Here is a 27,772-nt window from a genome sequence, read left to right as displayed (position 1 = left end):
ATAATAAAACTTTCAATGTATTAAATACCTTTTTTTCGTGAGGTAAGGTGGAGGATAAAATTTTTGAAAAGATTTTCATCTTGTTACGCCAAAGTATAACTTCTGTATGTATATAGGTACGCACACGTTTTTTTTACTACAGTTGTTAGCCTTGACTTGGTGGTACGTATGATGCAGTTTAAGCTGGTCCATATAATGCATAAGATTGTTGAATGTGTAAAATTAAGAGTGCAGGTTACCAGTTCGCCTTTACCCAAAATAAACATTATTTTGTGACGACCAACAACACTGGCGTTTGTCGAAATTAATGTATTAAGTTGAGTTTGAGAAATTATTTTTGTAAATTAATTAAATAAAATATCTTAGGTACAACAAAAAGTGATTTGTGACTATGCTAAGAGTTTCGTTTCGACGTGGAAGCCACTGAATGCGACTTCGTCAATATAGTGGCAAATATTTGATAATCGTACACCGCGTAACTAATATTTTCAAATACCGCGTAAGTACACTTTTGATAATTTCACAAGAAAACAATTTTTGTAAAACATTATCACTACCACTCTACGAATTTTTTGATAGAAATAGGACGAGTTAATGGTAGAAATATTCTCTTGTAGCGCACATCTGAGCTCGACTGGTGTAGACGTAAAAGTCAATTCTGTTAGCTATTGCATTAAGCTAAAAATATATATCGTTGTTAAATTATTGACTCGACAATTGACTTAATATATTAGATTTAAATTTTTTAGGACATTTATCTACGAAAATATTTATATAAATATCCTGTCGGTATTTTGTCGGTTATACTAAGATGGTAATGGTTTAATTTAATGATTATTATTCTATATTGCAGTTAAAGTTTTGTTATTTTTGTCTAAAGTGTACAATAAAAAATGTAAATGTGTTCATTTCTTCATTATTAAAATCCCCTATATTTCTAAAAATCACTTACGCGGTATTATTTCAAATCAAATTTAAATTTTCTTTAACTCTGAATCACTATAAGTACCTACTTATTAAACTGTGCTAGTTACGCGGTATTTGTTTATCGACGACGATATCATACACACAATTTCAATAAAATGGTCATCAACTTACACCTAAGTAAAATTCAATTAGCAAAAACAAATCCCATTCACGTCAGACACAATCCTAAGTTTGAGCAACGTTTAAGATAAACTTGTTTAAGATAAACAGCGCATGTATTGTCAACAGTTCACAGGACCTTCCGTGTCAATACAATCTAATAGATATAAAATTTCAGATAAAGGAATAAGGAAGTAAATCTTTTTTTTATCTAACGACAGGGGGAAGACTGTTATGGTCAATCGTTGTCGAACCTGTAAATAAAAAAAAAACAAATATAAAACCTTATGTAATATTATCTAATTCGATTTCGCTTAGTGTACAGGAATGTATTTACCGAATTTATAAAATTCAGCTCTTTTTGTAATTACCATTACCATATTATCCAAAAATAAAATTGGTAAAATAAACCCACCAATAATTCTTAAGGAAACCTATATTTGCGCGAAAGCGATTTTATTATATCGCTGTCTTTAGCGATAAAGGAAAACATCCTGTAGAGACCGGCATGCCTGAGAGTTCTATATAATGTTTTCAAACGCGTGTGGAGCCCACAAATCCGCACTGGGCCAGCGTGGTGGATTACGGCCTAAGGCCTCAAGTGTGGAAGACCTGTGCTGGTAGTGGATTGATATGATGATGATAAATAAATGTAAGATAATACACACATCGCCACCTAGCTTCAAAGTAAGCGTAGCTTTTGTTATGGGTACTAAAATGACTGATAAATATGGTTTTTATTTGTATATTATAAGTATTTTAATATACATAAATACCATCATTATCATCAGCCATTGTGCGTCCACTGCTGGACTTAAGCCTCTTTCAAGCAGCGCCAACTTTTCCTATTTTCGGCTTTCCACATCCAGTCGATGCCTTCCACTTTTCGGAGGTCGACGCTCTATCTAATTGGGGGGCGTTCGACACTCCGTTTACCGACACGCGGTCTCCACTCGAGGACCTATCAACCACTCCAACGTTCATCGATCCTACGACAAACGTGACCAGCCCACTGCCACTTTAGTATGCTATCGCGAAAGGCTATGTCAGTTACTTTAGTTCTCTGGCGAATAAAATAAATACAATAAACACACTGAAAAACATTTATGTCCATCACACTTGACGATGACAGTTTCAAAAGTGCTTATAAAGTAGGCCTACTTGAAATAAATGAATTTGAATTTGAATTTGACCCAAATTTTCCAGTCCCACGAACCCACAGCCGGGTTGCTGGCCACTGCGCCGATCGGCCGTCGTTGATGATGGTCGCTTATCGATATCTTCGAGGCAACGAAACCTAAGCGACGTTAAGGGCTGTTGTCTCACCTCAGAGGGCTTGCGGGGGCTCACTGCACAGTAAGCACTAGCTGCCGCGGGCCTGCTGGCGGCGCGCCTGCCACTTGAAGTCCACCTGCATGAGCCACTGCTGACCGCGTGCACGTGTGCACGGCCGCAGCACCGGCTTCCACACGTCCGCCGACTCCGGCTTGTCGAGGCACATGCCCGTGTTCGTGTGCTTTATTGTTCGCGTCTGTGATAACGCAAAAAAAAAACATTTAGATGTTGACACAGGTAGAAGCTGTCCTGAATTCCCGTCCATTATCTCCTATGTCTACAGATCTTACTGATAACATCCAACTCATTTCTTGGTTGGCCGGACTCTCACGTCGCCTGCCTGTCCAGACTACGAGCAAATACCCGTGCATCGACTTACGCGAGTCGAACAAGCCATTAAGAAGAAGAAGAAACTTTACATTCGAAGAGCTTTACACAGTTTTGACACAGATTGAGGTGTCCTTAATTCCCGTCCACTATCTCCTATGTCTACAGATCCTACTGATAACATCCAACTCATTTCTTGGTTGGCCGGACTCTTACGTCGCCTGCCTGTCCAGACTACGAGCAAATACCCGTGCATCGACTTACGCGAGTCGAATAAGCCATTAAGATATTGGATAGAAGCAGACGTTACTTTGCGGAAATCCATAATATATTATAAACATTAAGCATAATTTGCTATACTCCGCGAACAGCAGGATTGTTAAGATCTTAACAATTATCCATTGTAAAGTCAACATCTCCTGAGGATGCTCCGGTTTCGGAGCGAAACGTGAGTAGAGTAGATTATGGGCTAAACTTATTCTAACCAAATGAATTCATTGCTTGGTGATTATTGGCTAAACCCTCCCATTGGGTGAGATCTTTAGTCCAGCAGTAGATTGTTTTAGTTTTATGTGATGATACATAGACAAGATATTCGCATGCATATATTCACCTTAGTATCGTACGTCCATTCCTGATTACCACGCATGCCGTGGCATCGGATGAGCTTGATGGGTCCACGAGGATGCGCCGCGTCCAGACAATTGTCGTCCGACATTATCTGCTTGCGCTTGGTGTATGCGAACACCTGGTTGCCACCCATGCCGTGGCAGTATCCCATACCGAGCGGCTGGCCAGCTTTGCCGCCGAGGGTATCGAGACAGTTGGAAGTTTCTGCGTTGCGTATCTGGAAGGATAAGGTAAAGTTTTAGCAAATATATTTCTTTTTGGTATTAGTGTTTGGAGTTTTTGGTAATTTTATTTATCATAGTAATCATTGATGGAAGCACGCAGCGGAAGCTCCCAAAAAGAAAAAAAACTCGATAGTGAAACATCCTTCATTGGTGCTATGTCTTAACGTGATGATACATAGCTTTTATTTAGCCTTTCTCGGTAAATGAGCTATCCAACTGTAAAAATTTTAAATCGGAAAAATAGTTCCTGACATCATGACGTTCAAATAAACAAACAAACTCTTCAGCCTTTATATACTTTTATAATGTAAAATATGATGAATATTATGTTATGCTTATCTCACTGGAAATGTTATAACATATACGTACCTCTCCAAGATAATAGTATTCCAATGGCATTTGGCTCTCTGGATAGATGTTCTCGAGGTACCATCTGAAACTCTTGCATTTAAGACGGTCTCGCAACGCCTTCCGCTCTGTGACATCTCCAACGGGCACGTTCAACGCGCCTGGACAACCCAATCAAATTAGACACATGCGAAATATTTTTTTATATATTTGGCATTAATTTATATCGCCTTGTATTAATAAATTATGAGGAAATAACGCTACAATTATATGATTTAATAATCATGATATATAAGAGAGTTGTTTTCTTAGTCATAAAAAAATACGGAATGAGAAACATATTTGGATTTTTTTTTTTTAGTTTACTGAATATGGAGTGAATAACGGATATATAAATGACGGGGAGAATATAAAGCATTTTTATTTAAATAATTACAAAACTCAACTCTCTCTCTACTCAACTTAACTCAACTCAAAACATGTCCAAAAAGCAAATTATAAAGACTCATAAAACAAACATTGATGAAGAATTGAACCGGATTACAAATAATGGATTGTTAATGTAGTTATTAAACAATGGTATTAATGGGAAGCGTTAGTCAATTAATTTTTATGTTATCGATTATGTTTTTACGGCCGCATTTCCCATAACAAGCTGGCGGGCCCGGGGCCCAATATCATTATCACTTTGAAAACCCTCCATAAAAATGTTCAGTTCTCATCGTTTACGCTTGCTCATATTATTGTTATGACTTATTCAGTTATATATAAAACTTTGAATTAATAGCAGGTATATATATGGACTTCGCACACCATGATATTGACTCAACATTAAATCGGCTTTATTATATCATGCTTTCTGTTGTATGTTATCTATCTATTGCTAGTCATTAAGCTGAAGATTGTGTTTGTTTGAATGCGCTAATCTCAGAAAGCACCAGTCGGATTTAAAAGGTCGTTAATGTAATTCTATAGCACAATTCTCGAGAAAGGCTATATATAAACTTTGTCAACTTTCATCCCTAAGGGGATTAAAAAGGGGTTGAAAGTTTATATTTAGATTGGTTATTAAAACAATAAAATACATGTTTTAGAATTTAGGAAAATTTCACCCCTATAGGGGTGCAATGGGGAATTAATGTTAATTGTTAGAATGCGCTAAACTCAGGAAATAAAGATAATATTAAAGGAATATTTTTTGCATTTAATAGCGTAATTTTGGAGGAATACGGGCTCGCGGGGCAACACGGCGAGAGCGGAAGAAGGTTGTTCATAAATCTTTTTAGAAGCTGTGAATGCGTACGGAGTCGCGGGGGGCCGCCATTATGAAATAAAGCGAACTTTTCTATATTCTTCGCTGTAGTGAAATATCACGCGACTGCAAATAAAACTAGTCCGCATTTGACGTGATATAAAGCTCACATTCCTATGATTTAATTTGAGATGAGCTTGTCCTTCCAAAATGGGTGCGAAGGCTTTACAGAGTTGGTCCTTCCTTTTCAAAAGAGACAACTATAATTTGTTTTGTATATAACCGAACCTGCACAATTAATGTTCTATATAAATTTGGGTGTGACAATATCGTTGATATAAATCGTTGTTGTTCACCTTATTCAAGTAATTATCACAAATTATAAAGTTGTATGATTTTGTTACATTACTTGATGTTTTATAGGTCAAAATTATTTTTAGCACTTATTTCGATGTATGTATATTTAAAAGCATAGATACGTGCTTTATACTTATGAAAACTGGTAAAATCTTTACTACACACTCTTTTAATTTTAACCCTTTCGAAAAAAACTATATCAACGGTAGAACACAGTCCAAATATTAATATATACTATAAAGACAATAAATTAACAACATAAAAATAATATATATTCATAATACAATAATTATTATAAACATTATGGATACAGCTTGGGATTACTCAAATAATTAATAAATAGCAATTAATATAAGTAAACATTATAAATATACATTATAGGTATGTATTTGTTTGTAATATGATCGTATTTTCAAAAACGATATATTATGATTAGTTTAACAAAGATGAGTAATGTCATAATTGGCCACAGAATGAATTTTAAATAAATAATCTAACCTTATATAAATAAATAAATATAATGAGGAAAATGAAAAACATGATGTGATCAGCAAATTTAGCGAAGGTCATCGTTCCAGTTGACGTTAAGGGTCAACTTTATACGTTCATGGGTCAATTGACACTACACATCTTGAGGCTATCGCAAATTTAGGCGGGCGAAATTGCAAAGCAAATTTTTTTAAATGGTTATTTCAACGGACTTATATACTTGGGATAATTCTACATTGTTCTTCGCTTCCCATAGTTACATAATAAAATAAAACTCATTTCAGCCGTTTATAAAATTAAATTGAATGAATAGAGGAATACTCATAATTTTGTCAAGACAAAAATATTCTGTCTGTTTAATCAACCTTATTGCTTACCGTCCTTGATATTATGAATGCGTAAGTTTGTCTGTTTGTTTATTTGTTAATACCTACCTTTGGCTCAATTTTGAAATCGATCTCGACGAAATCTGACAAAAACATCGTGCCTCTCCGTAGCGCAGTGATATCCATAAGGATTCATCCACCATAAAAAAACAAAAGTTAACTAGTACATTGGCCTGTTATGTGATATTTTAATATTGCAATTATGGGTTTCTTGATGTGAAATGAATTATTCCTTTTTATCTTATACTTGCATTCCGCACGACTAAATGTGGTCCAGCCTACCCACACAAGCGAAGCGTTAAGGACCTGGGTTAATATTGTAGTAGAAATGCTTCCAGTCGTCAAGCCAGACTTCCGCGAGGCGGGCATTGTTGTGGTTGACGACGCGGCCCGTCCCCCCGGGGAAGGAGTAGGGGGTGGTCTTGCGGAACACGTGGCCCACGTGTGAGCAAGGCGCGATCTCCAGCGTGCCCCCGCACATCCACACCTGTCCCGGCCCACCCCCGAGTGTTATATTTGCAATGGCAATACTTCTGGTCCATATTTTCCACTTACGCCCTAACAACTTGTGAGATTTTGTAAAGTCTTTGATAGATCTTTAACATACACACTGCAACTTCAATATAACATATGGGAGGGGAACAAGTAAATATTCGTTACATCAAGATTTGGTATATTGAAGTTAAGTTGGTCTAAAGATTGTTATAAACTTGTGTGACTGTTTAAGATTATTCATAGATCGTTAGTATATTCAGTGTAACCTCGAGGTTAAGTTGGTCTAAAATTTGTTATAAAGAGGTAAAAAAGTAGTTTTATTCAACTTAACATTGGTTTTGTTATAGTCGTAAAAATGTAATAGGCCCGTTTTGACATTTGTGCAAGACCATAGAATGTAACTTGGAACGAAACTGAAAGAAACAATAAAATAAAAATCAATTACATACAGTGTTTTAAAAAATACGTAATTTTTTTGGGACGTTAAATAATATGAAAGAATATTCTTTTCGCGCTTACTTTATAGTAGCATGCAATGCATAATTGTTGCGAAAAGTTTCGAAAACAGTTACGTCTTCAGTCTTTTTTTTAATACTAGTGTTGTACCCATTTTTTTACTGAATATCACCAGCTTCATACGATTTTAATCGAAATTAAATATTGTGTAGTAATCTTTACTGAAACGAATGAGCTTGGTTCTCAAAGCCGCAAATAAAATTTTGAATTGACGACATTGGGTTCTAAATAATGAGTCTGAGTTGTTGTATCTGAGCAAGCGGTACATGACTGAAGCGTCCCCGCGCGCACTGCGCAGTTTTTCGTTCCCCATCTTCTACAGTTGACTGTGCGCTCGTTTAAGTTTGATATATTTTTTTTACTATTTCGCTAACTTTGGCTCTTCTATTTTAGACATTGATTTAAACATATTGATTTGACTCGATTTTTGTGTTTGTCGTTATATAGAACGAACTCTGTTTCAACATGTTGAAAAGTGGACGAACAATCAACAGCCAGTCACGCGAATTGGTTGTGAAGTTAAAGGAATTTGAACGAACGAACACTTTACAATACATAATCATATCTGTCAAGTACTGATACAAACTTGAATCGGTTTATCGTGAGTATCGAGTCGTATGGTTCCATAACTAGTTACGTCGCGATGACAAATGTAAAAACTGGCCTATTACTTTTTTACGACTATAGTAGACAAGGTTTTGGGTTGTTGGTTGAATTTGTTAATTAGAGGTATTTACACTTTATTTTTTGATTGGTGAAAATTCGTTACAAAGAGGTTGTTTGCAAAAAATGTCAAGTAAAAATATATTTTACTTTGACTCTTATGGACAATTCAAGTGGATTCCGAAGAATTTGTTAAATCGAGGTAATCCTTATAGCTATTAATATTGGACTTGACTATATGAATGGTAAATCTTTATTGGCAAATTTGCATTGTGTTAAACTCTTCATTCGATAAAGACTTAAATGGGACCGACGATGTTATAAAAATATCGTAACTTTATGAGCTAGGTATTATTTTTTGATTACTGTAACTAAAACGATCCAAACATATTCCACTTATCTCTGCAATCATCGTCTTAGCGATTCAAATCATAATGCATCTTTGAACCCCAAACATGAACTTTTTGAACAAATAAAACCATACGTTTTAAGCTTTTAAATGGATACAATTTTTTGACACAATCACGCGTCTAATCCATTACTAAGTCTGATCTTTAAAAACGACGCCATAGTTCCTAAGATCAAATTTCTCGAAGCCCATGCGTAACTCTTATCATCCGAACTCCAGGATGACCTTGACTTTAAAGCTAGATAAATATTGTTTCCAATTGTACTCTACACAAGTCTTTAAATTAAATCGACATATACGAACATAGTGCTATCCCTTTCATTCCGTATCCCTTAGAAAATGTTAGCACTATTTTTAGACGTGTCAAAATATTTCAGTTTTTTACGCAAAACAGAATTAGAATTAACTTTATTCGTACGAGGCATATACACCTTTATTTATAAGATTAGCGTTCGTTATCTGACTACAATTATCTATTAAATAACACATCTAAATGTAAGCGGTCTTCCAATGCCAATATTCTTTGTTATCAGTTAGTATTGAGTCATAGTTTTAAGTGGGAAAATATTAATGTATTTAACCTATTAAAGATTTATTAATCTCAATTCGAAATGTATATGGACCTGAACGTATTACCATTCCAAGTTGTTATAGGCGAGTTCACATATGAACTGGGTAGTGTAATTATTTCATAAAGGCTGTCACAACATACAAGGTACATTAATAGTTAATTTCAAAAATAGATATCCACGAATATACACGTAGTAAGCAATGAGCAGTCAAGTTCTAGGATCAAACGAATGCGCAAGGTCTTTTATATCCTGATTCCTTTTCATTTGATCTTAGATCCTAATTTATATAACGACAAATAAGTACATCTGAAAATGGACAGGATCTGAAAACATCGATAAGGCCATTTATTTCTACAGTTAAAAAGTAAATACCATATTTCATTAACGCAACTCAATTATAGAATGACACACAAACGTATCAGAAAGCATCCCAATATTTAATAAAAAAATGTTGTAAAGGTAATTTGGTAAAATCTACAATACTCTTGTGCCGTAGACAATATATTTTACATAGACATTATTATTCTTTTGTTAAAGATATAATTGACCATAACGTTAAAATTATATGGGATAAAATGAAAGTGTTAATTTTCACACAATCTACACACAAAACATGACCGATTATATTAGTGGCATATAAATACGTTAAATCCAAGTATTACTTCATATTTTATATAATGTATATATATTAAACCCATATTGATTATTCTATTAAGCCATGATGAGTTATGACAGATATATTCATAAATAAATATTTATATTTTAAAGTTAATTTGTTAATGTGTAACGAAAGCTTAGTAGTACAAATAATAAGAATTTTACATAAATGATGGTTATAGAAACACCTAAGACTTTCTTTATTTTCTCCCTGGAACGTTTTAATCGGCGACGTTTTATATCTGTCTCCGACCACAGACCATTTTCCAAAAATTTGTTATAAATATGTTATACTTAATAAAGAAGAAAGTCTACAAAACAGTTTAAATCTCATTTACGAGAATTTCATATATTCATAAATAAATCTGCCAACTCATATAAAAAAGAATTGCTGTGGATGATCACTCAAGTTATTTCCCTCTTCAACGAAATAGTTAATCTTCATTGCTTCTGCATTATGAAGAAGCAAGTAAAAGGAATAAAATAATCAGAAAACGGCAAAAAAAACAGGAAAACAGAGTTAATTTACATAATAATGCCTTTCATGGTACATTTCATATACAAATACCGTTATTTAAGTTTGCCAAGATTATGCATTTATACTAATTATTATTTAATTCCAAGATAACATTTAGATTTTTTTTTGGGTAAATATATTAACTTGCTAACGTCAGTATACTAGCATTATTAAACCCTGAATCACACTAGTATGTAAATAAATGATGACAAAAATACTAGGATGAAGGCTCACTACTAATAAAACACATAGACAGAAAAAAACATAGAGTAGCGTAGAGAAAAAAAAAAGTTAGTAAAAGGGCATGCGGAAGAAATTCCAGATACATGATGTACTGCCGGTTATTTAGCTCTGTCTCGATCATTTATAATAATTTAAAGAGAGAGGGCTAATACTTCGGATATACATACATGAAGTCGGAACGAATAACGAATGCAGCCGCAATGGTTAATGGTTTTTGTTAGGAAGCCGACGTTTTCATAATGTTAATGGTAGGCTCACAAAACATCTGTTGTTAATTGGTTAACCCAAGCCACAACAAAACTTTGTTACGTGCCACGATTGCCAAAATTTTGCAATTTTATTTTTATTATTTTTTATTACTAGTTTGCCGTTGAACGTTCGGTGGACAGATAAACAAATAATTATTAATTTTATTAGTGCTATAATTAAATAACGAAGACATAAGTAACATACAGTCGATTTGAGGAAGTAAAATGGGATTTATTGCAAAACAACATGAAAAAGTTTCCCTTGTTAATTTTTTTATAAATATATTTATAATTGAAGGAACAAGCAAAATGATGGTAAGGTAAAAAAAATCATGGCCGATAAAAAGAGCAACGCTTTGCAGAATATTTGCCGGCCTGTTCCCATTATGTATCAACCTGAGGCGTTGGTGTAATCCTCATGAGCCTTTAATTACACCGGCAACCACAAACTTCAAGCACACGCAGCATTGCAATAAGGCTGCTTTGGTGGCAGGAAAATGTGTATTTATTTGGCAAGAAATATTATTAATATTTAGCAAGAATGTAGCCCATACATTTATTTTTCACAACTGACCACACATTCAGCGATGGAATTAATTAAAAGTGCATTTAAAATTCACTGAACGTCCTGACAAACTTATAATCAATGTTGACGTGAAAATGCAAAACGTTAGCAAGCCCAGCAATATAGTTCAACTTCGAACCTGGGTTCATGGCGTAATAGAATTCTCCCCACTCGTCCATCCACACTTCGGCCACGCGGGCCGCGTTATGCAGCACCACGTTTTGGACTCCGCCGGGGAAGGAATATGGCGACTTGTCCCGGAACACGTGGCCCACGTGTGAACAGGGAACGATCTCAAGGCGACCGCCGCACTGCCAAACCTTTACCCCAATTGAATTTTTAGCTCCCGTTTCAATGTATAATAATAACTTAACATCTATATATCATATACATACATACAACGTGTAACGGAATTACGAAATACTGATGAAGGATGCATAAGTATACTTAATAAGGAATCACCCTGTAAAAATATTAAATCAAACGAAGCAAATTTATTTTTCGATACAAACGACTTCAAAACATTCTAAGTGTTATGACAACCCTATTGAAGACAAAAGACCAACACGCGTATAGTACCTACGCTACGCGACACGTACCTAATAAAGTGACAGGAGTCGAATGTGATGTTAGGGCTGCATCTGATTCCTATCAGTAAAAACTATGGCACTGGTATACTCAAAAACTATTAGGTTTTCGGTTACACAAATAAGTCTCAAGTAAATACATACAGTATCTTTAAAACCCGCGAAGTATTATTTCGGTGTTCATTTACACGTTGTATATATTGTATATTTGTAATCACCCATCCGCTTCCCGTGGGTGTCGTACGAGACGACTGCGGGAATACAACGGAGAACGAACCGCACCATACTCTGTGCACTGCTACCATCTACTGCGATAACCAACCCGTCCGGCTAACGAGGTAATTATATGCAATTCATCCCGGCGTAAAATATTACAGGTTATTAATAATAAATCGAACCATATATTATATTCATAATCGATATGGCCATTAGGACTTTCTTGGCTTGCAAATATAACGGCAAGCGAAATTACACAGCTGTTGTGAAATCTGGTAGGGGATGCAAGAGTTTGCTAAAGGGGTAAGTTAACATGCCTTGGCATTGAAAATCAAGCTTCACGATAACTGAAAATCAAAACTGAATTAGAACTGAAACTTCTTGGCATACAAAACAAAACTTAAGGAGGTTGCCCACTATTGCAGCGATTCAGAAGCTATACAATCGCAAAATACCGTGACATCATATACATACATACAACGGCTGCGATTCTGTTTTTCTTGCTAACATCGCCCACTACTTTCGCATCACTACTATCGCGATACAGAATCGACAGAAGCGCGATCCAGCATCGACAGTCTTGCGCTGTCTGACTCTTCATCAAGTCAATCTGACTCTTCGTCTTGCGCCTAGTGTGAGATTTCTACTTACGTTAACTTATTCGATCGCGTTAACTACGAATTATATGGAATCGGAAGAGCGCAACTTACAGCGTTTTTAGTATTGTAACTAGATGGCACTTTTTCAATGCCATACACATAAAAGTTAAATTCCACAAAATCGAATAAGTAAACGTAGGTAGGAAATTTCAAACTATGCACTCTGGGAGCGCCTGTTGAAGAGTTGCAAATTGGTTACGGAACTTTATCAACAACGCTTCAAAATCAAAAAAGTAAGAAACAAATTCAGAAAATGAAGCATCTTCTATGCAAAAGTGTTGCTAAATAGTTAGTATGGGATTTAAGCACTTTGCTTGCTTATGTCGCTCGTTGCAAATGGCAAAAAGTAGCAATACAGACCCGCGATACTGAATCGCTGCATAGTTTTTGTGGGCGACCTTCCTAATAGCATTACACACAACCAGTCTTTCAAATTTAAAATGACAGACAGATCTTTAAAAATCAAGTATACGATACCCGGAAGCTCATTTCGAGGTTCTCGCCGCCCCATATGTCCATGCCCTCATCATAAGAGCCGATCTTGTAGAAGTAATCCTTGTCGATGGCGAACAATCCACCGGCCATTGTAGGCGTTCGAAGCGGCGCGGTTCGATCGCCACCACGTCGAGACATTTCGCGTTCAGGGACTCGATACCTTAACAAAAGATTTTTAAACTGTTTAACTGCCTGGCCAGTCTACTGACGACCAAGTCTTATTGGATCACGAAGTCCTATATTTCCGGGTTGGACAAAATAAACAGCATTTTCGACCCCCGAAAAGCACCATCGATCGCGGGTATTATCACTTTCTTGTAAGAATACTTGTTAAAACCCGCCAAATTCCATTGGAGCCGTAGTGGGTTTGAATTGCAGTAGTAGTTTCTTTCCTTATTAAAATATGTTTACATATTATGTATAACATATGCAATAAAAACGAGCTGTCCAAGAATTTTATTTAAACCACTATGAAATGTTCCGAGACATTGCTTCGGCATGTACAATGTAATATTCAATGTCTAAACCTAGGGACGAAAAAACTATTTCGTGCGAAAAATAATACTTCGATGGCGCTTTTTGAAGCACGGGACGTTCTATTATTGTTGATCTTTAGAATAAATATAGATTCATGTAAAACCATGTTTATTTACCATAGGCTAATTTATAATGTATGGAATGTGAAAGCGTTGACTAATAAAGAGTTCCGTAAACCTTACGATCACTGCTGTCAAACGTCACTTGTTTATTTCGTGTATGGAAAAGTGACGTCTGACAGCAGTGATCGCGAGATTTTCGCCGATCATCTTCTACTCAAAGAACTAAGGACTTAAATCTAACCGTCGGAACCGGGTGACATAGATCTAAACCCAGTTTCCAAAAAATCTTTTGGTAATTAGTATTTCCGATAAGTCACGCAATATAAATGTATACCTATAACGTAATTACTATATTTAGCGCGATAATTTTCGCGCAAATTCCACGTACACCAAAACGGTGTACGTGGAATTTGTGGTAATCAATCAATTCTTACAACATTAATAAATTAAGCCGATTTTGATCGTCTAATTGATGTTGTATCTTTCTTATGAAACATGTTTCAACACAGATGCCATTAGACGATTTGTTATAATCGACGAATGCCTTTTTGTTTTGTAAATCCATCATTTCTTTATTGATTTTCTCGAGCAAAATATCGAGTATAACATAGAAAACTGTTACGGTCAGATTAAATTGGGTTTGCTAAGCTTTTGTGTACAATTTTATTCATGCTTCGCTAACGTTATACATGTGAAAGTAGCTAAAAGGGACCTTTTAAAGGACGAAATCCCGGGTGAAAACATGTGAGGCCTATCCAAAGACCAATCAGTACTCTTAGAGTAAGGTTTGTTCTCACCTAATCAAAGTGATATTTATAAATGCTCTGCTTACAGGTCGGTCTTTTAAAATAAATACAGGATAACATAATTTAAGACTTAAGAACGTTTAAAGTTAGGTCCATTTTGCTTTGCGTTACGACGTTACTATTGCGAGGGTGATGGCAAAGGTTTTCATCACCATCATCTTCAATTCATTACCGACCCACTGCGGGTCTCCTCTTAGACTTTAGGTCGTAATAATTCTACTACGGTAGCCAAGTGCGGATCGGTAGGCTTCACACACCTTCGAGAAACATTATTGAGAACTCTCAGGCATGCATGTATTTTCATTACGATGTTTTCCTTCACCGTTGAAGCGAAAAGTTAATTGCTTTAAACTAACATAGCTCCGGAAAGTTGTAAACATGAGCGATACGGCAACTAATGCCCGCTTAGTATGGAATTATTTTATTGCACAAAATTCAAGCACGAATCTACAGCAAGCGCTCTTGTTAAATAAAAATAGAACAACATAGTTCGCGACTCTAAAACGAGTTTCATTAGGTTCATTTTGCTTTGCAGTGTAATCTAATGCGTGAATGTTAACTACGATTTATATGGAATCAAAAGAGCGCCATCTAGTGACAATACCATTTTTCCATTATTATGGCTAGATGGCAAAATTTATGAATTTGATGGAAAAAGTAAATGTGGGTAGAAATCTCATACTAGGAACACTGCCGTTGCCGTATTGTTCAAGTTTACGATACAATATTATAGTTAACCTATATTTACAATAGCGGATCTCTCGAACAAGAACTAATTATAGCTAAACTAATAATAAATATGTATTGCTGTTTTGTATTAAATCGATGCTATTAAAAGCGTTATCAAGCTAAGAACATGTAATAACAGGAAGTCGATGTCTACTCATGACAACTGATACAGCACTGGATCCTTCTTGCTTATTTCGTTACAACGCTTATAATAATTGGAGTTATGAAAAGTTGTTGTAGGATCCGCATAAACATGTTTTATTTTGATCCATGGGGTTACTACCACAGCTATTTTTTTAAAGATCCCCGGCAACGCCAATTTGGATTTTTTTGATCCATTTTTTCTGATCTTGTGACCCCACCGGAAACAGCCGCGTCAAAACTGTTGGTCAGGGTTTGACTAGGTACAATATTTAAAAAAAAAATGTGTTTGGGTGAACCTATTATTGAGCCTTTCTTTCGCATAGGAATAGTAAAAGCCGTTGGATTTTGTACAAACCTTAGGGGTTTAATATAACTGCCACATCTTTAACAGCATCATCCACTTGCACATACGGTGAGATTGCAATCAAGGGGTTACTTGTAGAGAAATAAATAAGAAAAACCTGGCCTTACTAAAGAAACCCTATTTGTTTTGGGTGGAAACATCCAAACGAAAGGTGATACAAATAAACTAACATACCAATTATACTTTTCTTTATTTTTTGTTTCCTTGATAGCTATTCCGATAAAAGGTTAGATTTAAAAAAGCCTGTTATAGGATCCCATTTATTTATCGATCGTAGTAATTGGTGTTTTCTAGGTATGTCAGCTTTATCAACGTTAATAGCTGTGTACACAATTACACCTACATGATAATTATTGTAGTTTGTAACGGGCGATCTCTATCTATGAGCCTACTACACACACGGCGTATTTTCTACGCGCATATGACGCGTGCTAAGCGTGTATTACTAGTCGCATGTGCAGTGACGAGCACTTTACCTACACTTAAGACCTGTCTCCTTTAGTCCAGCAATGGATTGTATGTATGAATGTTATTGAAAGAACATCTTGAAGTCAAAAAATAAATTCTTATATAGTGTGTTTGTAATGTCAAATAAAACACCCGAACTAAAAGCGCGTGCGGGCGATGCGGTGCGGTAGTCTCTATTGATAGGAATCTATTGTGCAAGGATGAAAGTTTGTATGAGAAAAATTTGCTTTGTTTTGAATCAATATTGTCTCTGCATAACCTCTATGGGATAACTCCATTACGTACAGCCAATATTGCATGCAGTTCATTGTGTCCAAAAGAACATGAAAACGCCCCGCGAACGTCTCACCCGCGGACTGCTGCTAGCTCACAAACTTTTCCATTTTCCCCATTTTATGGTAAATGTTTAGCACATTAGAGGTGAAATAAGTACTGCCGACGGCTAAATGGAATGTTGGCAGCCTGTTCAAGAAACACTGCTAAAGTGGAGTGGTTTTTGATACTTCAATATCAGTCGTGTACACGGATGTCTTTACGTTCTTAATTCTGGGAATTGATTGAAGTACTAAGTACTGATTAATGTATTCAAGAGACACGCGCAAGTTAAGTCAATAATCTATGACGAATCAATTCTTTGATGAGAATGGTGAATCGTTTCAACGATTTCTCAATCGCTCACCTCTCACCGTTAAGCGCTGACTTCTTTGACCTTCATTACTTTTTTTAGACGTAAACCCAACGAAATACGCGTGCAGACATTCATCCATGTTGTGTATACGGCTATTGTGGTTCCAAGCTTGTAATTAAGTAACACGTTTTTGCGCCTAGGGTTGCCATGTATTGAAAGGTTAAAACAAAATATACTCTCATTTTAATGAAATAAATTTTAAGGAAATACTTCTTATCATTTTTTATTTATATAATGAATACCAGCGAATGCAGGCAACTACATCTGTGTAGAATTTTATATTATATCTCGTGAGAATTATTCCCGTCTCCATAACAAAGCTGCAGGCAGAATTTTTTAATTTTTACGACTATAGTATGTAGAATTTTGTTATTATTTAGATATATTAAATATACTTAGTAGTTATTATGAAGTATATTGTACCTTTATTTGACATTGTACCACAATTAAATCATCTTTCTCACATCCTGGGGTAGCTGGAAGAGATCTCTTATAGAGATAAGCTTTGCTTTGTACACTTCATGTATCTTATGTTCACAATCACAATTTATGGTACATAAATAATTAATAAACAAATAAAATTAAATAGAAATCAGTACCAAATTCTCTACAAACTTTCATCCTCAACTTAATGCTTCAATGCTGATATATATACACACATAGGCCCTCTTACTAACGAAAAACACATGTTGTATTAATTCTTGTTCATAAATACCTACTAATATTACAAATGTCATTGTAATAATTAGTTTGTTTGTTACGATTTCACGCAAAAACTACTAAACCGATCCTCATGAAACTTTGTATACATATTTTTGGAAGTAACACAGGATACTTTTTATCCCGACATTAAGCTCAGTTCTTTTAGGAGAGGGGACGAAAGTGTTTGAGGATTTTACACCATAACTCGAACAAATGATAACGGATTTAAATAATTATTTTTGTACTATAGTAGTTATAATATGTGTTTAATTTTTCCCAAACTTTGTGTAGATCTGATGAATGTGGTTGTAGATAGAGGACAGAACTCTTCAGCGGACAGCATCAAACACCCTGCCATATTTATGAGGATTTCAGTGCTAGGACTAAATAAAAAAATTTAGAAATTTTCTTCGTTAATCTATAGCATATGAATCAACTAACAATTCGATTTCGATTCTTCCTTCAACGATTACTATTTTTTGTAAGTGATAGAAGACTGATCAGACAGTTCTTTCAAGATATTGTTTCTATGTGAATTGAGAAATTAATTTTTATCAAAGAAATCAGTTTTTTTTTAAAGGAATACCAAGCTTTAATTTTATTTTAGAACTACAACTAAATTTAATGCCACATCAAAAAACAAAAACAAACGCAGATGAAGTCGCGGGCAACAGCTAGTACAACATAAAATAAACAATATACTTAAATATTAATTAAGTACGTGTAGTGTATGCGTAGCTTATCGAATGAAAATAAAATCAGTGTAAATGTATACGCTATCTGATACACCTTTATCACAGTTATCTAGATGTAAGCAACACTCAGTTTAATTGATTCAATAAATATCTTAATTCCAAATCAGTTTAGATCACTCCGTAATTGAGTTTAATCCGATAAACTCGGGGAAAATCGGTGTTCCGTCTTTAATTAACAAATGATAACACTAATTTGTCATTTTGTACTAATAATTATTATGAAAATAATAGTGAAAGGCTATATGCAGGATTGACTCCTTACGAACTTATTTGGATTAATGTTATTAGTATCCGATAGAAGTCCTATCCAATGCGCTATCGCCGCTTATATCGATATCGACTTCACTTTCGGGGGGGGGGGGGAGTTCGAATCCCATATCACACTTGCTTCAACCGTAAAAGAAAAGATCGTGAGGAGACCGGCATGTCTGAGTGTTCTACATAATATTCTCAAGAGTCCACCAATCCGCACTGGGCCAGCGTGGTCGGCCCTACGGCCGAAACTCCTTCTCATTGTCCTACAATGGTCCCGTGCCAATGGAGACCCGTGCTCTGTAGTGGGTCGGTATTGGGTTGATGATGATCCGATAGAAGAAAACATGCCACTTGAAAATCACCCAATCGATTTCTTTATGTTAAAAAGATAATAAAAAGCCAAGCGGTGATAGCCTAGTGGTACGGCTTCGGCTTCCCTTTATAGGGAGCTGAGTTCGATCACGCCAGCACGCCCCTCTTACTTTTCGGAGTTATGTGCGTTTTAGGCAATTAAATATCACTTGCTGCAATGGTGAAGGAAAACATCCTGAAGCCTGAGAGTTACGCATTACTCAAGGCCGCATAAAGTCTACCAACCCGTACTTGGCCACCTTATTTGTCTGGTAATGAGTTGATAATAAAAAAAGATATGCGACTGAGTATCAAAATAATTTCTAGCAGAATGGAAATGGTGATGTAACGCGCAAGCTTATGTTGACTATTCGGCGATTTAAAGGTCGTGACATTTCAAATAGCTAGCAACGAAATAGGTTGTACGCTGATATAACAGAGGTACAACATTATACACGACGAAGGTAATTATTTTCAATAAATGAACATGCCAGGTGAATCGCCGAGAGACGTCACATCTATGTAAACATAATTTTGAATACCGCTTGAACTTCGAAAATCTCTGCACGCAAATAACAAATTTGCAAATTTTATGATTTCAGTTGCTCAGTTTCGTGTTATCCAGTGGCGTGCACTTCATACATGCACAAAAGCATTGAATACCCAAATTAGTTTATATAACTCGTATTGGAGGGGCATTTTTCTATTTTACGCCATGTACCTGCTTTATCAAAATAACCCTTCTGAAGGACTTATTAAGGCAGATAGATACCCTATGATACCCTATGTGAAAGACTTACTAAGGCAGATAGATCTAATTTGCCTATGACGTCACGAATGCGGCCATGACACCCGGCGAGCGTAAAATATATTTTTTAATATAATTTGCAATTTATATCAACAAAACCTATATATTTTTTATTAGTAGAGAGGTACTTCATTTTTCATTCTTCAACATCATGGGGCAGTTTTTCAAATTTATCATCATGCCTATTATGGTAGATGGATACAGAGGCAAGGTTAGGGCTCGATTGTTACGCGAGATTGTTTTGCTTGCATAACCCCCGCGTCCCATTGTTCTTGGCTACGTTCGTAACGGCAGCATGTAGTTCAAGTACGACTAGAAACACTGTCGATGCGATTTATTACGCTATAGGGTTAAGAGGGTTTTTTTTATTCAACTACAAGTTAGAGACTTCTATCTCACCTGCACTGCTAGAATGGCTATAAGAGAGATATAAGAGATAGAATGATAAGAGAAGATAATGGATAAAATTTAAGATTCTCCCACAACTTTGTCAACTCTCCGCACAATTGGAAATAATATCCAAATAAGAAAGAAAAAAAGAAAGAAAGAAAAATCGTATTTATTGTCACACATTTGTGTAAAATTTTACATTTGTGAAATAAAATAATTGTTAAAGTATAAAAATTAAAAAAAAAAAATGTGTGACAAAGGAGCTGGCTCAGTATAGCTGCAAACTAAAACGCGCAGCACTGGTTTTCAGCCAGCCCCATTATCTTCGTCCCCAAATACTTGTACGTGTAACGATAAGCGGTGGAAACTTCTATTCCTGTCGCTGTGCTTTGTTATCCCTTGTCAGACACAATTTTTGCCTCCTCAAAAACTAGTGGTTCGAATTGGAAAAAACTTTTTGTGTTAAATAGTGCATTTATCGAGAAACGTTATAATATACAACGTGTTACCGAATTACGAAACACTGTTGAAGGGTGCATACCTACGTATATTTCATAAGGAATCAACCTATAAAAATATTAAATGAAAATAACCAAATTTAGTTTGTATTCATTCTAATTTAACATATCAACTCTATTGAAGATATAAGACCGACACGCGCATAGTACTTACGTTATGCGACACGTACCTAATAAAGTGACAGGATAAACTTGATTTTAATTTGCATGTGATGTTAGGGCTTTATCTGTTTTCTTTCAGTTCCACTATGGCAGTGGTTTACTCAAAAACTATTAGCTATCGGTGTCACAGATAAGTCTTAGAGACAGTAAATAATGCACCTCTAAAGCCTATGAAGAAATATTTCATTTTCACGTTGTATAACATCACAAAATAGGAGCGAGCATCATAAATAAATAAATAAATAAATAATAAATATACTACGACAATACACACATCGCCATCTAGCCCCAAAGTAAGCGTAGCTTGTGTTATGGGTACTAAGATGACTGATGAATAATTATATGAATAACATACATAAATACTTATAATATATAGATAAACACCCAGACACTGAAAAACATTCATGTTCATCACACAAATATTGTCCAGTTGTGGGAATCGAACCCACGGCCTTGGCTCAGAAAGCAGGGTCGCTGCCCACTGCGCCAATCGGCCGTCAAATGTTGCAAAAACGGGAAAAAATAAAAAGATTGCAATTGGTAAACGGTCAAAGTTACGCATCGCAAAAATAATGTATGTCGAAATTGTTTCCGACATACATTATTTTGGCGAAACAATTTACTATTGAGAAATTCACAATAAATTTTACAATATTAGTAAGGAAACATATTCTTTAATCTTTGGTGCATTTTAAGATTGATTTATTTCGAGAGAAATGTCTTGAAGCTAAGCGACAGACACTCACTAATAGAGCCAATTACAAGTTGTGACCTTAGCGCACGGCAAAAACTTGATTTACGATGACGTTTCTAGTTACAACTACCCCGTTGGTCTAGGTGTTAAGCTTGTTTGAATGCTGATCACGAGGTCTGGGATGCCATCTCGTGTCGGTAAGTTATTACCTTCTAGCTGTTGTCCCGCTTTCTTTGCTCGCGTCTGTTGCGGTTTTTTACAAATCCCGTGGGAACCGTTTTTTTATTTGGGATAAAAGAAGCCTATGTTACTGTACGTGCTTTCAAATAAACGTATGGCAAAAATCAAGTCAATTGGTTGCTTAATTAGGGCGTAAAACAAATAAACACACTTTCGCATATTATATTAGTAAGACCACCAATCCGCACTGGGCCAGCGTGGTGGACTACAGTCTAAAACCTTATCATTGTGGGAGGAGATCTGTTCTCTGTAGTTTAGTCATTTCATCAAAAAAATTATAATTATTCCGATTCTGTGGTACACAAATCTGTAACTGATGTCGAATTGAGCCAGGACTTGAAAAAAAAACTCACCATCTGAAGTTTAATTTCCAATTGAAGCCACCCCAAGTCATGTCTGATGCCTGGATGTACTCGAAGGTAGTGTCGGATATCACATCGATGATTGGGCACACCACGGTGGTCCTGTCTTCCACTATCCTCGCCAGGAGTGGTTCCAACCAGCCCTCTAGGGAATTTAATAATTTTCTCTCAAAAAGAACGTACATACATTTAAAATGGGTCTGCCTCTACTGCGTCGTTGGTCTAGTGGTTAGCATATAGCACGAGGTCGTCGATTTAATTCCCGGGAGGTACAAAATATTGGTATTTTTTATTAAAACCAAACTTAGTAGCCCGGAGTTAGTAAATTGGTGGTGTCGTTCCCGAACCTTGAAAGCACATAAAGTCCGAGGTTTGAGATCACGCCACCGGGACCGACGTCCCTGTTATCATGTGACGTGATCTTTAAAGCCCGCCTACCGGCATTAGAGTAGCGTGATGGGACTATATTCCAAAACCATCTGTCCTCAAAGAGGAGACCCGCACCCAACACTTGGACATACGACATAGGCTAGCGATAATATGATTATAGTTATTAGGCTAACGATAATGATAATATACAATGGGGAACGATGGTGTGGATGAGAGACAACTTCGAAGGCAAAAACAAGATGGACTGACCCAATATATCAATTTTTACATTCCTAGATACTTAGATAATCGCATCTGGAAAATATATAAGTGGAAATTTCACTGTTTATCTTGATTCTAGCGTATTATCTGGATTGTGCATTGGCCGTGATAAAAATACAAAACAACTACACAGAGTTGAGGATTTGTCCAAAAAAAATATATGCGACAGTTGCGTCTTATACAGTCCTTTTATCTTCACCATTTTCTTAATAAAACATTTATTTAATGTTAATTAATAGAGATAAATATTGTTCACACCTGTAACTACGCAATGAAGACACTTCTATTGTAGGTACAAAACACAGAAAATTAACAAAAAATAAAAACAAACAAACATGTTAATTAAAATTTCGCGGTCTTACGTACAAAGCTGTAAGGTAAAAGGTGAAAGGGAAATCTTACCTGTGCATTCACAATGCGCGTCCAAAAACGTGATAACGTCTCCCTTCACGTGTTTAGCACCTAAAAGTCTTGCTCTGATCAATCCTGAACGGTTCTCCGTCCGGTAGAGGTGAGTAGGAACCGGCAGTGTCTTTATATAGTCTTCTAACTTCTTTCCCAAGTGCTCTGTTCACACGAAATAAAAAAACAGTAGACAAAGTTATGAAATCTCTTGAACGGCAAGTTGGAAACCTTAGAGAATGATAGACAAACATAAACAAACAAAGAAAAGTGTTATTGTTACAGATAGAGGCCATATTGTGCCTTAATTATTAGACAGGATTGAAATAAAGATAACAAATTTTTGCTCCACGACTTCAGTATTAATTTATGTAACACAATAAATAAATGGATCAGCAAAACAGTCACCATAGCTCACTGTTCTTGTTGCCAAAACAAGAACAGTGCCGCGTACATTACAAAATAGGAACGAGTAGAGTATCTATGTAAAATTTTGAATATTTAATATTTCAAAAACTATTGAGTTAAAAAAAAAGTCGTAGAATTAAAGTTCTTAGTTTTAAAATAAACCAGTAAGACAGAGCTTTTTGGTATTTTTTATTTTAGCCTGTATACTTGGTTGATTAAGAAACTAAAACCGTGTAACGGTAAGGTAAGGTAAGGTTTCAATTTGCAACCGTGTAACTAGGTAGAATCCCTCCTAATACCTACTAATATTATAAATGTGAATGTAAGTTTGTTTGTTACGCTTTCACGCGAAAACTACTGGGCCGATCTTCATGAAACTCTTTATACATATTTTTGGAGGTATTAGAAATATAATAGTATACTTTTCATTAAAAAATAAATTACGTAAGATAAATAAAAGTTTGTGAAAAAATCTAAAAATCTTATATTATATGACTATAGGCGTAAACTATGTAGCAGTACGCTTCCAAAATTACGCAGGAGAAGCCGCAGGGAACATCTAGTAAAACATATTTTATTTATTTCACTACAAGTTAGCCCTTGACTAAAATCTAACCTGGTGGTAAGTTACGATGCATTTGGGATGGTTGTGAGCTAAAATGTTTGTGGTATGGCAGTTACACTAAACACAACCCTTTCATGGCAAGGCTGTTAAAAAGAACATACCTTTTTCACTAGCGTCGTCCACGAGTATAATTTCTTCGAGCAGCGGTCGCGGGGACCTATTTATCGTACTCCATATTGTTCTTAGAAGGGTGGTCCACGCTTCGTTGTGGAAAACTATAACTACACTCGTAGTTGGCAACAGTTGCGGATAAGGTTTGTCTTTGCACCTACAGAAACAAGCAAAGTTTTGTTGCTGTCAAAAAGTAATGCTGAACGCATATTACTTCAGCTTATGGCTTTGATGAAATTGAGATGTATACGATAATTTTTTACGTTTATTTATGGCACGTATTCGGCAGGGGGCAGCAAGAAAACAAAGGAACTCCTTAATCCTTACTAATATTAGACTTAAAGTCAAATACATACTTTTAAATCATATATTGAGTAAAATTTTTAATAAACATTATCTTCAAGTACAACAACAAATTTTTTTTTAAATGAAATACAGATGTTACAATTTGATAAGGCGAATTGAAAATTTTGGAAATTAAATAATAAACAACTCACTTTTCAAATCTGACATCTGTGAGAGATCTCTTGAGTGAAATCATGTCGCTGGCCAATAAGTTGAACTGGTTCTCTTGGAATTTGTCCAACATCAGCTTCTCTTGTTCTATTGGAATGTTTACAGCCTTACCTGAAAGTTCATAAAACTTACTTTCCACAGTTTTATTTAACTATTCCAAACCTGTTATATGATGTGAATACAACGTCGATTCGAGATGGATTGTTTATTATTTAATAAAAACTACTTGTTGCCTATAAAGTTATTACTGCAGATGTTTAAGCATTTGCTAGTTTGTAATTTAATAGCCAGAGTTGTCTTAATCATTGATATACTCTTTTTTTCTATATTTTAATGACTGCAACAACTTTTACTAACCTAACATATTTCACTTAATTATAGCTGCATAAACCAATTTTTCACACATTTCACCAAATTATTGAGTTTCCTTGACACAAAAAATGCAATTTTCATTTTAGATTTTCACAAGAACAATGCCTATCCGCAAAAAGAACAGCAGTTGGTTAGGAAAAGTGCCCTATCTATAATGTACATCTCAATATAATGAAATACAGGAAGCATGATTTAAAAACCTGTCTAAAAAATTGTTACATTTTTCACATCACAGTGATTATAATAGTCATTAAACACATACCCATCTCTCCAGGGGAATCTTTCTGAGGTTTGACATGTGGGGCAGGTGCCCACCTCTTAAGCCGAGATCTTGGATATGGTGGCAACATCACACCATCATCTCCAACATCATGTTCTATCTCATTCTCCTCAATATTTGTGTCATCATCTACATCTCTCTTTAATGCTGCAGCAATAGCAGCTTTCTTACCTCCTAATTCTTCAACACTCTACAAAAAAAGAGAAAGATTAATTTTAGGGTGCCTTTCACTAGATTTGTGTCTCTGAAATTAAGCTTCCAAACTGGATATCCTTCTCTGCTACAAAAAAAGAAATAAAATACCTGGGCATTATTAATCAGAATGAAGAAATAAATAATGATTGTTGAACAGCTAAGTTAAAAAAATTTACGTTTATTTTTAAGGAAAAAATTAAATTTCTACTTGATTAATAATATGACACTATAAGTTCCAGTAAACAATGATTTGTTTTAACCTTATGTTTTTGCAAAATGAAATAAAATTTAGTAAAATTTGTGTAACTACCCGCTTATACGAACATTTCCTTTTTAACTGCATTAAATTATGATAAATGATAATATAGTTTATAGATTTATATGAACCTTCTATAGTGTACCCTTGCAACATGTTTTAGATTCAAGTTTTCTCTACTAAGCAAAGTTTTGTATTCCTTTTGAGAAATTATGATCTTAAACCATGAAAAATTAGTGACCCCTTAGTATAGATACTGAAAAATATATATGAAAACTTAGTCAAATATTTCAGCATTCATTGGATTTTTTTTCATTTAAATTTTAAATCATTATACATGAGAGCAAGTAGAATATTACCTGGTCTAGAACTAACTAACAAACCACATTGTATTTACTGTGTACAGCTTTAATTTTTTTTTTGTTTTGTTAACTAATTGTGGCTTAAATATAATTCCAATTAGAAAACACATAAAAATAATTACAAACTAACATTAATATTATTTAAATACTTATGAAATTCAATTTTTCATGAAACATTATAATATCTTTTGAAATTTGATAAACTGTTAAGGGATAAAAAAAATGTTAACAGCATAATTTCAGCTTAAATTTATCAAACATTAAATAAAAATCTTACCTTTACAGGGGCATAGTCATTATTAACATTTTTGTTTTTACTGCAGTCCCATCCTTCACCAAGACAGTCTGAATAGAAGGTCAACAGTGCAACATCCACTAACAACCACACCAAGGATGTGAGAAGAATAATACGACACGTGTGTATCCTAATCTTGCTTCTAAACATTTTAGCTTGTTATATTGCTAAGCAAACTTATTTTTAGTGCCACATGCCACTGAAACAGGATTGACCTCAAGTTCTGCAACAAACAAAGATATGAAAGTGTTTCATTAGCAAGTACATACGAGAAATTCCTACTTCTTATCCTAAAGAACTCATTCATTTAAAATACTTCAATCTCGTAAAATTGAAATTAACATTTGCATTTACCGAATGAAATCACAAGTTTTAGCACGGTTTCAAAGTAGGCTCCCGGATTCCGCCTTAGATCTAACTAAGCATTAACTTATACACACGTAAACTTCAAAATTAACCTAAGGTAAATTACCTTGAAAATCAAAGTTCCGTGACTTTGATTTTCGTGTAACTAATTATTTATTATTTCTAATGACTTATTAATTAGTAATTATTCGATAATTTAAGGCTAGCGGTCGACAGTCTATACGAGCACGTATACGTCAATCAAATCAAACTTTCTACTCTACATTGTCTTTGAGTTCAGTGCCGCACCGGCCAATTACAGTGTCTTCAGCCAAAATGTATCGATATGTCTAATGTTGCATAGATGATTAGTTTAGCATTACACTTTAGTTAAAAATAAAATCAATCTTCTCCGTAAATCAAAAAATAAATATTATCATCCTTTTAATATTTAACCCTTTCCAATTCATACTACTTATATAGATTTATGTATATAATATCCTTATTATTTGATAGAACCCATCACTATTCATTACATTCTTGCTGTCGCCCGCGACTTTGTTCACTAAGATTTTGGATTTTTAGAAATCCTGCGGGAACTCCTCATTTTCACTGTAGATATAATGTATCGTATGGCCCGGCC

At 35.1% G+C, this 27,772-nt stretch overlaps 1 protein-coding gene across 2 annotated transcripts; it reads right to left on the bottom strand.

The window, feature by feature from the left end:
• Positions 1-53: 53 nt before the first annotated feature.
• Positions 54-27,271, bottom strand: LOC120630980 (polypeptide N-acetylgalactosaminyltransferase 5). 2 transcript variants are annotated; one of them, XM_039900359.1, is made up of 13 exons: positions 27,257-27,271; positions 26,767-27,007; positions 25,659-25,866; positions 25,006-25,135; positions 24,499-24,665; positions 23,365-23,529; positions 22,303-22,456; positions 13,259-13,436; positions 11,459-11,639; positions 3,972-4,111; positions 3,362-3,595; positions 2,413-2,617; positions 54-1,340 (listed from the first exon to the last, which is right to left on the bottom strand). In XM_039900359.1, exons 2-12 carry the CDS (start codon positions 26,932-26,934, stop codon positions 2,450-2,452), a joined length of 1,893 nt encoding a protein of 630 aa, XP_039756293.1. In that variant the 5' UTR covers positions 26,935-27,007; positions 27,257-27,271; the 3' UTR covers positions 54-1,340; positions 2,413-2,449. The 2 variants fall into 2 exon arrangements, with proteins under 2 accessions (XP_039756293.1, XP_039756292.1); XM_039900358.1 differs by lacking the exon at positions 27,257-27,271 and adding an exon at positions 27,139-27,238.
• Between the last annotated feature and the right edge of the window lie 501 nt (positions 27,272-27,772).

The sequence above is a fragment of the Pararge aegeria genome, chromosome 17, assembly GCF_905163445.1.
Source record: "Pararge aegeria chromosome 17, ilParAegt1.1, whole genome shotgun sequence".
NCBI lineage: Eukaryota > Metazoa > Arthropoda > Insecta > Lepidoptera > Nymphalidae > Pararge > Pararge aegeria.
This window is presented reverse-complemented; position numbering and strand designations above follow the sequence as displayed.